The sequence below is a fragment of the Choloepus didactylus genome, chromosome 2, assembly GCF_015220235.1.
Source record: "Choloepus didactylus isolate mChoDid1 chromosome 2, mChoDid1.pri, whole genome shotgun sequence".
Lineage (NCBI taxonomy): Eukaryota > Metazoa > Chordata > Mammalia > Pilosa > Megalonychidae > Choloepus > Choloepus didactylus.
In genome coordinates, this window is record NC_051308.1 from 216365928 (window position 1) to 216381517 (window position 15590).

At 41.1% G+C, this 15590-nt stretch overlaps 1 protein-coding gene across 4 annotated transcripts in view; it reads left to right on the forward strand.

Moving 5' to 3' along the window:
* CSMD2 (CUB and Sushi multiple domains 2) overlaps positions 1-15590 on the forward strand; it is a 646653-nt gene that overhangs the window by 621498 nt on the left and 9565 nt on the right. For 3 of the 4 annotated variants that reach the window (XM_037827786.1, XM_037827788.1, XM_037827789.1), the window contains 2 exons: positions 12937-13002; positions 14308-14469. In XM_037827786.1, the coding sequence (XP_037683714.1) occupies positions 12937-13002; positions 14308-14469 (228 nt within the window). The remainder of the gene's footprint in view (positions 1-12936; positions 13003-14307; positions 14470-15590) is intronic. The other variant, XM_037827787.1, reaches the window with a different exon arrangement.

Genomic DNA, 15590 nt, shown 5'->3' on the forward strand with positions numbered 1-15590 from the left:
TGAAAAGGTCTGAGATAAAATAATTGTCAACCTAGAACTACGTTCTCAGTGGAGGGATGTATGAGGAAGGTAACATCATGCAGAGCTTCTACAAAATCAATCAAAGCTCCTATAGCTTTTTAATATACAATGCCTGACAGTCAATCAAAAATGCTTAGCATCCCAAAAGACAGGACCACATAACTGAAATCCAAGGGGGGAAAAAGACAATAGAAATAGATCCATAAGTAATATTGGTGTTAGCTGACAAAGACTTTAAAGTAAGCAAAAGATAAAGAAAATAGAATAGTTGTAAGAATTTCACTAGATAAATGGAGTCTCTAAGAAGGAATCAAATGGAAATGGCTATTCTAGAATAATCCTTGTTGAGAAGATGAGGTCAAGGAAATCTCATAGAAAATAGAACAAAAAGTAAAGGAGCAAAAAAAAAAAAAAAAGAGGAAAAGAAAAAGAAAGGTAGAGGATTAAGCCAGGAAATTCAGTATCTAACTAATAGGGAGAAGCATATCAAAGAAATAAAATGTGAAGACTTGTCAGAAATGAAAGATTTGAGTTTTTCATACTGAAAATGCAACTGATTCTCCCAGCCCAATAAATTTAAAAAAAAAATCATCAAAGGCACACCAATCCAAAAAGCTACAGAAAGGGGAAAAAACGGTTTACATACAAGGGATAGTAGGAAAATAGTTGAAGTAAAAGGCTAAGCTTCCAAAGCTATCCAACAGCATAATGACTTAGAGAACAAAGAAGTATATTTCACTCTCATATAACATCCAGGACAGAAAAGCAGGCTATCAGCTTCTCAAGGTCATTCAGGGACCAGAATTCCTTTCCCTCTTGTTTCTCTGACACCGCCGATAGTATTTTCTTTGTCTGATTAGTGGTGCTAGATCACATCTAAGTCCTACTTCCTAGGAAGGGGAAAGAGCAGAGAGGAGGGCATGGACAGTAATTTTAGGGTCAATACTGGAAATGATGCTCATAATTTCTATTAAAATTTAGTCACATGGCTATACCTACCTGCAGGAGGGGCTGGGAAACACAGTTCTGGAAAACTTTGTTCCTAGCTGCTATAGAATAAGGAAAAGATGGATTTTAGTGAACAACTAGCAGTCTCTGCATATGTGGGGAACCAGAAAGGCATCGGACTCCAGTAACAACACCGGAAGCCGGAAGACAATGGGACAGTATCCTCAGAATTCTAGGGGGAAATGATTTCCAACCTGGAATCCAAACCTAGCAAGCTAACAATCAAGTATGAGGATAAAATAAAGATATTTTCCAAAAGACAAGTCCTAAAAAATTTTCTCTCTCATGAACCATTTTGAAAAAGCTACCAGAGAACATGCTGACCCCAATTAAGGCAATAAATTATGAGAACGCTATAGATCCAGAAACGGAAGTCCAACCCAGGAGAGAGGTTATAGGATTCCCACGAAAATGAAGGAAAGCCACAGAACGATAGGTGTGGAGCAAATGCAGAGGACATAGAGTTCTGACAGAGGTAGGAGGGAGGGGCGCTACAACAGGAATATTGCCAAATAAATATATACATAAATAAATAAAACTGAAAGATTCAGATGTGCTTACTGGTACTGAGAGGAAGTTTGTAATTTTGCAACAGAGATTGAGCCTGAATGATGGTAGATCATAAGAAACCAAGTAAAATTTTTTCAAATGGCAATTACAAACTCCAGGGAAAAAGAAGTTGAAGAAAAGTAATCACAATACACTACAGGGCTTAGCTATGAATGGTAATATTTGCACTGTCATCATACTTATGTAGCCAAAAAGTGCAGGTAACAGCGTTGGAATGATAGAGGGAGGGGAAGGGGGGAAAGGTGGACAGGGTGTAGGTTAGAAGTCAGTAAAGAATGCCTAAGGTTGAAAATCAGGATATTGCAGAAAAATCTTGTATTTTGGAATTTCAACAATAAGTTCTGGAATAAACAGATAAAAGAATTGAAAGTCACTGCCCTAGACAGCAGAAACTGAGAGAGGGAAAGCGAAAGAAGGGTTGCTTTTCATTATAAGTGTTGACATTCTATTCAACTTCTTAAACTATTTATATTAGTTTGATAAAATTTTAATTGAAAGAAGAGGAAGAGAGCCCTTCCTCCTTTCATTAAACAATAGACTCTCCTGGGCCACAAAGCAAGTATTAGCAATTCTGAAGAATTAATATCTTGCAGACCATGTTCTCCAACCATGTGTCAATGATATTTGGTGGGAAAAAATAATATAATTTTATAGCTTAATAAAAGAGGAAAAGAAGAAAAACTCATGCATTTGGAAATGGAAAAACTTCTAAATAATTCATGAGTCAAAGAAGAAATTACAACAGAAATTACAAAATAGTTAGAACTCACTGGCAACAAAAACACTACATATCAAAATTTGCAGGATACACAAAAAATGGTCCCTAAGGGGTCCACATCTTAAAAACATATAGTAGGAAAGACTGAAAATTAATGAGCTACATGTTAGCTTACTAATTCCAGGAGTAAGGAAATGAATAAGAGCAGAAATTAGTAAAACATGAAACAAAGAAACAATAGAAAGGACCAATAGACCCCAAAGCTAGCTCTTTGAAAAGGCAAATAACATAAACACACCTCTGACATTATTGCTTAAGAAAAAAAGAGAAAAGATGATATTCTGAATGAAAGGTGGACAGAATTACAGATACAGTAGAGATTTAAATAAGAAGACACCGTGAACAACTTAGATTGAAATGGTCAATTTTCTGTCAATTATATAAATTATTAAAATTTGCCCAGGAAGAAGATGAAAGAAAGAAAAGAAAGAAAGGAAGACATAGTCAGCATACACATAATCAACAAGAGAATAGCAGAATATATAAAGAACTCATACAAATTAAAAAGAATAAAGACAAGTAGAAATTGAGTAAAAATGTTTGAAATAGAATTTCAGAAAAGAGGAACCCTGTGTGGCAATAGACATGTGAATACTCAATTTTATTAGTAATCAGGGAAATGCAAATGAAGACCAATGCATTTAAGCCAACTAGATGGCAAAATTAGGAAGTCTGACAATTACCAAGTGTCAGAGAAGATGGAAACTTATCTTCTTACCTGGTGGGGTGTAAACTGGTACAACAAATTTGGCATTATCTTGTAAAATTCAGCAACCCAGCAATTTCACCTCTGGTGTCCACCAGAAGACATGCAAGTATGTACATGAATGTTCACAGAAGCATACTTCATGACAGCAAAAAAATTAGAAGCAATCCATTGATGGGCAAATTCACACAGTGAATTAAATATGATAAAAATAGATGAAATATGGTTATGTGAGAGGTGACAACATCAACATAGTGAGGTAAGACATCATCTGAAGATTCAGTGAATAAAAGGACAAATGCCTGTTGCTTAGAACTCTGGAGGATGGTGGAGACTGGAGAAGGGCTCCACAAATGCTGAATCAAAGAAAGAAAAATATCAAGGAGGGAACTTCCATCCCAACCCACCAATCCTCTTCTCTCCCGCTCACTCCTGGGAGCTGCTCAGAGGCAGCAGCCTGGATCCCTTCTTCCCACCGAGGACACAGACTATAAAGCAACTTAGAGCAGGGAGCTAGAACCCCACACATATCCAGGCACAGGGACCAAAGTCCACAGACCAAGCATGGAACACAAGCCACTGAGGAGGGGGTGGCAGGCAGAGACCATGGCAGAAAGGCAGCGCCAAGGGGTGCACTTACTCGACCTGTCAGCTGGACCATCTAAACACAAAAGGGACTTTTCTAGTGACCCACCTTTGTGGATTGGCCCCATCTGGCTCCCAGGGGCAGAATACCCAAACGAAGAAGAAACCGGAGGCAAAAAAAAGCCTCACAGAGAAAAACGCTCAACAAACTAGGAATAGAAGGAAACTTCCTCAACACAGCAAAGGGCATATATGGAAAACCCACAGCTAACACTGGACTGGAGAAAGACTGAAAACTTTCCCTCTAAGATCTGGAACAAGACAAGGATGCCCACTGTCACCACTGTTAGTCAACATTGTGCTAGAAATTCAAGCCAGAGCTGTTAGACAAGAAAAAGAAATAAGACATCTAAATTGGAAAGGAAGAAGTAAAACTTCTCACTATTTGTAGATAATATAATCCTATATTTAGAAAGGCCCAAAAAATCTACAACAAAGCTCCTAGAGCAAATAAATGGGTTCAGCAAAGTGGCGGGAGACAAAATCAACACCCAAAAATCAGTAATGTTTTATACACTAGTAATGAGCAATCTGAGGAAGAAATCAAGAAAAAAAAATTCCATTTACAATAGCAACTAAAAGAGTTAACTATCTAGGAATAAATTTAACCAAGGATGTAAAGAACTTGTATGCAGAAAACTACAAAATGTTGCTAAAAGAAACACAGCTGCTGCAGAAGACAGTTTGGCAGTTTTGGGGGGGAAGCTAAGTATAGAATTACTATATTACCTGGCGATCCCACTACTAGAACAGTTGAAGGCAGGGACTCTATATATCTGCTCACCGATGTTCATAGCATTATTCCCAATTCCCAAAATTTTCCATTATATTAAGGAATAAAATAAGGATTACTAAAAGATGGAAGCAACCCAAGTGTCCTTCAGCCAATGAATAGAAGAACGAAATGTGGTGTGTACACACAATGGAATAATACTCAGTTTTGATGCATGCTACAACATGATGAACCTTGAAAGCTTTATGCTAAGTGAAATAAGCCAGACACAAAAGGACAAAAAATGTATGATTTCACTCAAATGAAATCATTAGAATAAGCAACTTCATAGAGTCAGAAACTAGAATATAGGTTACAGAGTCTGGTGTAGGGGTAGGTGTTAAGAAATTTCGGCACATAGTCACAGAGGGCACGGAAACCAGTCGACTTCAGGCAGGAAAGTATGTTCGCACACCAGCATGGCAGGGGTCAGAATTAAAAGCGCCATCAGCATGATGGGGGTCTGAAGTAAAGCTTATGGGAGGGGGAGAGCTTTGCTTTCGGAGGAGGGGAGTTGGTAAAGATGGACAGGGGGTTAGCTGACAAGTCACTTGGTGATTGGACCAGGAGGTCTGTCGGGGTGGGAATTGAGAAGAAGTGGTGTTGCACCAGTGGAGGAGAGCGTAGTGGGGATTTTTGTCCCTTTAAGGATTGGAATGTGTATTACTGGGGAAGGGGGTTTCAACAGGATATGGTGGCTGCAATATGTTATTTTGGCCACCAGGAAGTCTGACATAAAAAATGGCTTGCCTAATATGCTGCCTGTAGAGGCCCATATTTGGAGTGGAATTTTCCAATAGTGGGGAATGGGAAGTTAATACTTAAATTGTAGAGTTTCTATGAGGTTATGGAGAAGTTTTGGTCATAGATGCTGAGGATGGTAGCACATTGTGAACCACTGAAACATATTTGAATGTGGTTTAAAGGGGAAATATTAGGTTGTAAATATGTTACTAGAATAAAAATTTAAAAAAAAACAAACATAGCATTGTACAACACAGATGGTGAACCCTAATGTAAACCAAACCATGGACTATAGTTAATAGTACAATTAAGCAATATTCTTTCATTAATTGTAACAAATGTACCATACTAATGCAAGGTGTTAATAATATAGAGGAGGGGGGGTATATGGGAACTCTATTTTCTGCATGATTTTTATGTAAACCTATAACTTCTCTAATTAAAAAAGAAAACAAAAAACAGAATGCTGTGTTGCCCTGTCTGGCCCCATCACCACCTCGGCCCTGAGCTGGCTCATATTCCCAGTTTGGGTCCCTGGTCCCAGTTTTGAAGGGAACAGAGTAGCCCTTGTGCACATACTGGGAGCTTGTATGCCTGGCTCAGTTTGTCTGGTGGTGGCCTGAGGGACTCACCTTCTCAGAACTTGCCCTACATGTAGAAGGCAGTTCATAGAGCTCTCCCACTATAGGATATTTTGTATAGTTCCCAGGAACATGAGAAAATTGTTTCCTAAGGAAGAGGGGATGATCCTATCCATGTAACCAGGGGAATTCCCAGGACCACATACACATACCCAACCAAGACACATGCACAGAAAGGATCAGAGAGGCCCTAATGCTTTGGCCTGGAGCTATTCTCCAAACTTATTGTATGGATAAACCCTGGAGGAGAACACTTGCACAGGTCAATTAGCAAACTCTGGGAAAAGTATTTTATTTTTTTCCTTTTTATTATTTTGTTGTTGTTGTTGTTAGTTCCTGGTATTCAAGGAAAGCTCTATGATACAACTTCTAGCTGGATACAATCTTAAGGAACAAATGCCTCAGACTCTAAATTCCAGCATTGACACATTAAAATATCAAAATGTCCAGGTTTTAACAAAAGGTTGCAAAACATACAAAGAAACAGGAAACAATGGCCTAGGCAAAAAAAGATTAAAGCATTAGAAGCCATCAATATGGGGGGACCAAACTGGGACATAGCAGACTTTTTTAAAAATGGTCCTAAATATGCTCAAAGAGCATGATGTATGACATGGACAAGAAAAACTAAAGGAAATCAGGAAAGCAATAGAAGAACACAAAGAGAATATCAATATAGAGATGGAAGTTATGAAAAGGAACCAACCAGAGATGATGACAACACTGACAGAAATTAAAAATTTCATAGAGGGGTTCAACAGCAGATTGGATATAACAAAAGAAAGAATCAGAGAACTCAGATTAGACAATTAAAATCATACCATCTGAGGACCAGAAATAAGGAAGAATGCAGAAAAGTGAACAGAGCCTGAGGGAACCTGTAGAATACCATCAAGGATACCAATATACTCATTGTAGAAGTTCAGTAGGAGAAAAGAGAGAAAGGGGCAGAGAAAATATTCAAGGAAATAGTGACTGAAAACTACCCAAATTTTAATGAAAGACATAGAATATACAAATCTGAGACACTCATCAAACTTCAAACAGGATAAACTCAAATAGACCCATGCCATGGATTATTATAATCAAACTGATGAATGCCAAAGATAAAGAGAGACTTCTGAGAGCCACTTTAGAGAAGCAACCTGTCACATACCAGGGGGCCTCAATAAGATTAAGTGCCAACTTCTCATCAGAAACCATGGAGGCAAGAAGGCAGTGGGAAGACATCTTTAAAGTACCAAAAGCAAAAAATTGCCGACCAAGAATTCTATTTCTGGAAAAACTTTCTTTCAAAAATGAGGGAGAGATTAAGAAATTCCCAAATAAACAAAAGCTGAGGGAGTTCATCACCGCTAGACCAGGCCTACAAGAGATGATTAAGAGACTTCTGCAGGTTGAAAGGATAGAAACACTAAACAATTGACTGAAGCCACAAGAAGAAATCAAGATCTCCAGTGAGGATAACAACATGGGTAAATATAAATGCCAGTCCTGTTGTATTTTCAGTTTTTAACTCCACTTATTACTTTCTACAGAATCTAAAAGGCAAATGCATAAAATGTAGTGATAAATCACTGGTTTGGGACTCATAATGCATAAATGTGTCATGTATTACAAGAATTACATGAAGGTGGGGGAACGGGAACAGAGGGGTATAGGAACATAGTTTGTGCATACTGTTGAAATTAAGTTGGCAAATGAGATTGTAATAGATTTAGGATGTTAGATTTAAGCCCATGGTAACTACGAAGAAAATATCAGAGAATATGAAAGTTCATTGAGATAGAAATTAAAGTACAGGTTGCCAGGGGCAGCCAGCAAGGAGAATGAGGAGTTAATGAATAATGGGTGTAGGGTTTCTGTTTGGGAAGATGGAACAGTTGTGGTAATGGAGACGATGACAGTACCACAATATTGTGAATTTGGTTAATCCTACTATATAGTTTTTTGGCGGAGAGGTTGATATGGGAAAGTTTATGTTGCACATATGTTACCACAATTAAAAAGAAAAAGAAATAGCAACTAAAGAGACAATGAAAATTAAATGAAATATTTGATCCTGGGTGGAATCTAGCAATGCAGAAGGTTCGAGGGGACATTGTAGGGACATATGAAAAATTGGAAAATAGACTGTAAGTTTTATATCAATGTTAAATTTCTAGAACTTGATAACTGTACTTTTAAGATATTACATAAATGGTGAAAGGAAATGAAATAAGCTACAGTGGCAGAGAGATTCCAAAGGGAGGCGAGAGGTCACTCTGGTGGGCACTCTTACGCACAATATAGACACCCTTTTTAGATTCTAGTGAATTGGAATAGCTAGCAGTAAATACCTGAAACTATCAAACTACAACCCAGAACCCATGAATCTTGAAGACAATTGTATAAAAATGTAGCTTATGAGGGGTGACAGTGTGATTGGGGAAGCCATAAGGACCACACTCCCCTTTGTCTAGTTTATGGATGGATGAGTAGAAAAATGGGGGAAGGAAACAAACAAACAAACAAAGGCACCCAGTGTTATTTTTTACTTTAATCGCTCTTTTTCACTTTAATTATTATTCTTGTTATTTGTGTGTGTGTGGTAATGAAGGTGTCAGGGAATTGATTTTGGTGATGAATGCACAACTATGTAATGGTACTGTGAACAATCAAATGTGCACTTTTTGTATGACTGCATGGTATGTGAATACATCTCAGTAAAATGAATTTTAAAAAAAAGATATTACATAAATGAACATCCTTATTCTTAGGAAATGTACATGGCAGTATTACATGTTCAAGGAGCATGATGTATATAAACTACACTCAAGTGTTCACAAAATGGATAGATAGAAAGAATGTGGATCTGGGCATCTGGAGGTGTGTGCTTGGGAATGTTGGAGTTCTCTGCATGGGATTTGTATTATTTTTTAACTGTTCAGTAAGTTTGAAAGTATTTAAAAATAAAAAGTTAAAAAATATAGAGCCCTGTACAACACAAAAAGTGAACCCTAGTGAAACTCTGGGCTATGGTTAATGGTATAAGTATAGTAATACTGTTTCATCAATTGTAAGAAAGGTACTACACTAATGCAAAATGTTAATTATAGGGAAAACTGTGTGTGTGAGTGGGAGATATATGGGAACTCTATACTTTTTGCATGATTTTTCTGTAAACCTAAAACTGCTCTAATAAAAAAAAATAAAGAGGAAAAAAAGCAAGTTCACCCTAAATGTGAGGGTTTATTTCTAGGCACTCACTTCTTTTTCGTTGATCTTTATTTCTATCTTTATGTCATTACAAAGTTACAGTAATCAAGAGTGTTTAGTAATGTTTTGAAATGAGGAAGTGTGAGTCCTCCAACTTTGTTCTTTTTCAATTTGTTTTGGCTATTCTGTGTTCCTTTCATTTTCAGTTTTAAGATCAGCTTGTCGATTTTTGTAAAAAGGCAGATGGGATTTTGATAGAGATTGTGTTAAATGTATAGACCATCTTAATATTAACTCTTCCAATCCATGAACATGGGATGTCTTTCTAAGTATTTTATCCCTTTTTGATGTTATGGTAGATTCTTGTTTTTTAAAATATACAATTGAATCCCCACTCCATCCCTTAGTGCCTGACCTTGTGCAAAGCCTTCACCTCTTTGCTTCTCAACAGTTACCTTTTCTATAAAATAGGGACAATACTCTCTCTACCTCACAGTTTCAAGAAAAGGATTAAATGAGATAACACAAATAAAGTGCCTAGCAAGGTGACTGGCACATGAAATGCTTTCTCCCTCTTTGCTCCCTTCATCTTACAAAACCTAATACAGTAGAGGTGTTCTTTCCAGATGTGGGTTTCCCCTCTTGGAGTCTTTGTGGAAAATATCTCCACAGCCCTCTGTGTATCTGGGCATGAGCTGACCTCCAGAACTTGAAGGGAGTTTGTTAAAACTCCATAGACACCCAACAGAGACAGTGGGGAAAGTCTGCCCTTAATTGGTGACAAAGCAGATTTTTCTGTTGCTTTTGTGCAAAAGAAGAAAAGACACTAAAATTTATTGACCTTTACTTTCATATTCATAACTTCATTTCATCAGTATAACTCTATGACATACATTTTAGTATTTTCCCATTTTTCAAATGAAAGGCATCTGGGAGGAAAGTAGAGTCTAGAACCGGGATTTCTATTCCAGGGTTCTCAATAGGGGCACTGGGGGGATCTGAGCACTCAGATGGGAAAATATGTCTTTATTTTCCTTTACCTCTTACTGATATTTGGTGTTTCCTCTAATTTTGAATGTAGACAAGTCATAGCATGTCCGGCGCTTTCCCCGCCCCGCCTCGAGTCCTCGGTCGGCCGGCGATGGGGACCAGAGAAATAAGGGGAGAGAGGGTGCGGACAACGTCTTACCCGGAGCACTTGTGATCACTCAGGACTCGCGGTGGTAAAGCAGATAAACTTTTAATGGGACTAGGCAATCATCATCTTTACAGGTTCCACCCGGGGCGAGACACCTCGGGGGAGAACAACCTCGATGCGGCCGTCAGGTACGGCTCCTTGTGGGCTGTCTCTCCGAGCTTTGCCCGGGAACTTTCTTATAAACCTTGCGTGTATCCAATGGGCTAACGCCACGCACACAAGCATGATTGGTGAATACAGCGGGTGGTTACATACATCAGAAGCCGGAAGCAGGATGTGGGCGCCATCTTGGCACCACTCGATGGGCGGGGGGACTTTGGAGCAGGTTTACAGCGCATGCGCTATGCCCGTCCCGGGAGACGGCTCTCCACATCTCCCCCTTTATTATTTATATCGACCCAGTGTCCCCAGTGATGAGTGTGCTCCCGTGAACCCAGATGGCTCACAATTTGTTCCGGTGCTTTGGGGAGTCTGGACTAGGTCTCAGCCATTTAGCGGCGGAGCCTCTAGCACCGACCAGAATGCTCACCTCATATGGAGACAGGAGAGTCCGTGAGCTGGAAACAACATGACTCTCCCTGCAGTGCTTTGCCTTGCAACTGGGGGACAAAGGCGGGGGCAGGGATAGCATTAACCAGAGTCGGAGGCGTCACTAGGCGTCCCTATGCATTGGCTAGAGTCAAGTCTGGCCACAACTATGACTCTGCCTTAGGGACCTACCTGAGACAAAAATTATGACTGCTGGCGTTGCCTGTTATACCCGGGACACAGCTGCGCGCTTAGCTACAAACCTCGCTCCCGAGTGCCCCGCCCGAGGCGGCCAGGATGGGGTATGGCCATCAGAATGGTCGCTGTTGGGGGTATCAAAGGTGGAGGACATAGCCATAACACGGTACTGCCGCGCTTGAAACAGGCGTTCTAGCAAAGATTTAACAATGACTAATCCCACCAATAGTCAAATTGGGCCAAGAGAACCAAGAGGTGACTTGGTCCCACAGATTTTTTACAGTCTCGCCCAGTGTGGAAAGGTCGAAACTAACAGGCTTCAATTTCCTAATGTTCTCAAGTCCCTGAAGGCCGGAGGCTTGGTCCAATGGCCCAGGCCGTATATTCGTTGGCGTTTCTGACAGCTGCTCCCCGGCCTCCCCAGGTGATGCCACGGTTCCCACCAGTCTTTCCGGAACCCACACTGGTTGACGTCCTGGTTCCTGGGGAAAAACACAAACAGAGCCTCCGGCCCAGCCGAGCACCGGGTCAGGGCCTTTCCACTGTGACGTGGAGGGAGCGATATGGCCCTTAACAGTCTCCCATATAAGGACTAGAATCGGGTCCAAACAGACACCCGTTTGGCGCGCTCGGTCTATATCACGACCAAGTTTCATCCAAGAGGGCAGATTAAGGCTGCCAGAACAAGGAAACCAGGGGGCAAAAGTGGCCACATCATCAAGAAATCGCTGGAGAGAACTTCTCTTAATTGAGATACCCCGCTGTTTCAAAAGGGTCTTTAAGGGGGTTAATAGGGGTGAACTCCCAGACTGCCCCATGCTTGCAGTCGGCACTGTCTTGTAATCACTCGGAGAGCTCTTCCGAGTCCCCGGGGCTACCTGAACGCCCACGGGCCCTAGTCCTCGCACGAAAAAAGGGGGTGCTTACCTTCTCGCGGTGATCAGTCGCGGAGGTCAAACCACGGATCCCAGGAGCACGTCTCCGTCGGGTCGAGGGGAACGCGAATGAGTTCCCCGTACGGGCCACCACTTGTCCGGCGCTTTCCCCGCCCCGCCTCGAGTCCTCGGTCGGCCGGCGATGGGGACCAGAGAAATAAGGGGAGAGAGGGTGCGGACAACGTCTTACCCGGAGCACTTGTGATCACTCAGGACTCGCGGTGGTAAAGCAGATAAACTTTTAATGGGACTAGGCAATCATCATCTTTACAGGTTCCACCCGGGGCGAGACACCTCGGGGGAGAACAACCTCGATGCGGCCGTCAGGTACGGCTCCTTGTGGGCTGTCTCTCCGAGCTTTGCCCGGGAACTTTCTTATAAACCTTGCGTGTATCCAATGGGCTAACGCCACGCACACAAGCATGATTGGTGAATACAGCGGGTGGTTACATACATCAGAAGCCGGAAGCAGGATGTGGGCGCCATCTTGGCACCACTCGATGGGCGGGGGGACTTTGGAGCAGGTTTACAGCGCATGCGCTATGCCCGTCCCGGGAGACGGCTCTCCACAATAGCAGTGCTAGCAATACCTGGTGACTTCTGTGTCTCCAATAGAAAACATAGGTATTTTTGTATTATGTTACAAGTGTTACAGATATTGTGAAATATTGTGTATTCTCCTGATTATTTCAAGATTATGGTAAGTTACTAGAGCTGCTTCTAGATCCTGTTATTTAATGCAGTAATAAAGAATTGCATATATAGGTATGTTCTAATTCATTGTTTAATATTTTAGTAACTGTACTTGATATAATTGATTTCCTTTTTGTTCTTTATATTTAAGTATTCTGAGAAGGGGTACATAAGAGCCATGGTCTAAGAGGTTAAATCCAAAACAAGATCTCAAGGAACCCATCAACCTAATGACAGAGGGGTGAGAATATTTTTCCTGGGCCAGGGGCTGACCCTCTTTTCCTCTTTTCTCTTTCCCCAGCAGAGGTCCGGCCCAGTGGGAGACCCAGCAACACTGCCCGGGAGCCGCCACTCACCCAAGCCTCAGGTATACGTATGGTCCAGACTTTGACTCATGAAACTGGTGTGGCTTCTTTCACCCAGTTAGGCAGCAACATGCTCATGAGTTAATGAGTTACTGAAGGTCATGAAAGCTGTAGACCCAGACAGACTTCCCCATCCACCTTCCAACCCCCAGGCAGATTTCAGGGAGGAGGTGAGCCTCACATAAGCTGCAATGTCACCCAGAAGAGGGATCCAACCCTTCCAGAAACATGTCCTGAGCTTTGGACACTAGAGTGATTGATTACTGCAGCCTCCCTTGGTTTAGGACCAGCCAGTTTGTAGCCTTACAGAGCCAGGCCCTGACTGTGGCTCCCAGTCTGAGACAGACACATAGACCCAGCTCCTGCCCAGGGAGTTTCCTGGAAATGCTTTCATTTTTAAAGCAAGCATTGTGTCATTCAGAGTGTGATGTCCAGAACTGGACACAGAATGCACGTGTGGCATGACTAATGCAAAATGATTACAGACTACCATGTCCTTTTCTGAACCTTCCACTTTTATTTAATACATTAGTACATGCCATACAGGAGAAAAACTAGATTTAGAATCATTAACTCAGTTCAAATTCCATTTTGGTCATTGATAGCTGTGTACTTGGGCAAATGAGCTTCACCTCTTGAGCTTCAGTTTACCTTTTGATAAACTGGGGCTTATAGTACTTGCCTTAGAGAACTATTATAAGGATAAATAGCAACTTCAATATGCCCAGTACCAAGTGACATACGATTTGAATGTTAGAGCATTTAACTTCTCCAGTCACACCTGATGAGGCAGGTGTGATTGCTGCCAATTACAGAACCACAGGTGTGGCCTGTACAGTTGAGGAAGCTGAGGCTCCTGCACATGATCAAATGATAAGGGACAGAGCCAAGATTAGAAGCCCCACCTGTCTGACAGCCCATGTTCCTATCCACCAGCTATACTGACATGTTAGTTTTCTCTCTCCTCTTTTTCCTTCTCTTTTAACCCCTTTCCTTCTTTTCTCCCTTTTCCCTCTTTCTCCTTCTCTCTCTTCCCTCGAATCTCATCTCTCTTTCTCTCTCTTTCCCTTTCTTTTCCGTTTTTTTTTTCCTTTGCTCTTATCCACCCTTTCTCTTTCCTTCCCTCCACCCATCCTTTCTGAGATACGAGAGGATCCCGAGGTGTCCAGGAATCCCCTCCCTCTCCCCATGTCAGATATTGGGGAAAAGAAACCATCTCAGTGACTGAGCTGGGGCCAGTCATCAGGTGACCTCAATTCTCCCAGCCACACAAAGTCCCTCTCTCTTCTCTTTCTGAATTCCTCTAGTTCCTGGGGATGTTTTTGCTAAGAATTCCCTGTGGAAAGGGGCCTATGAGTACCAGGGGAAGAAGCAGCCAGCCATGCTCAGAGTGACTGGCTTCCAGGTTGCCAACAGCAAAGTCAATGCCACCGTGATTGACCACAGTGGCGTGGAGCTGCACTTGGCCGGTAAGGAGCAGGCCGCCTCGGTGCAAGTAGGGGGCTGCAAGCGTGGAACAGGTGCACACCCTTTGCAAGGATGAAGCTAATGTCATTGCACTGTCATGCAAGGCTCAGGCTTGTCTGGTGGGCGGGGAAAGGAAGGAGTCTGTCTGTCTTTGTTTACATGATAAAGGGAAATGGTCAGGTGACAAAGGGTTGCTAATTTGAATGTCTAAAGAACTCATAAATAAAGAGGAAAGAAACCAATATCCCTAAAGCTGAACCAAAATTAGGGGCAGAAAATTCTCAGAAGTCAAATACAAACAGCCAATAAACAAAAGAAAAAATATTTTTCACCAGTAATCAAAAAAATAAAATAAAATAAAATTGAACACAAATGCCCTTTACCACATATCCCATTAACTACGATATTTTTAAACTGATGGATGTTAGTGCTGGTCGGGGTTCAGTGAAGGTCTTCGTGCAGTGCTGGCCCAAGCATAGAACAGTGCAGTTGCAGAAAGTTTTGGCAAGTTGTATCAAGACCCTTGAAAATGCTTGGACTCATTAATTATACTGCTAAGAATTGCTACTGTAAGAAATAATTATTGAAGGCATCAAACATTTACAAATAAAGGATATCCACATCACACAAAAATTGGAACTAGCAAATTGTCCAAAAATGGAGAGGTGGATATATTAATTATAGTATTCTGCTGGATGAAATATGCCAAGTTAGGGGAAACTGCACCCACTTTAATGCATTTAAAATATGTATCCAGGTTTTTAAAGGAAAAAATTATGCTTATGAGAAACAAAATTGGAAGAATTTACACCAAATGTTAACAGTGATTATTTCTTAGTAGCGCAATCAATAGTGGTTACTTTTTTCCTTTATCCTCATACGTCTCTCATTTTCCATAACCAGATTTTTTACAGTCAGAAAAACTAACATCTGAGAAAACAAATGTTTATTGAATAGATGGATGGATCAATGAATGCATGAGTGGATGAATGAACGTGTTAATACAATCATATCCCCTCATTTTTACACACATACACAAACACAATTGAACAGTCACATTCACTCATTTGCTGTAACACATAAATAGCTGTGAACACATGCAAATGCCCTCATGCACATGCCC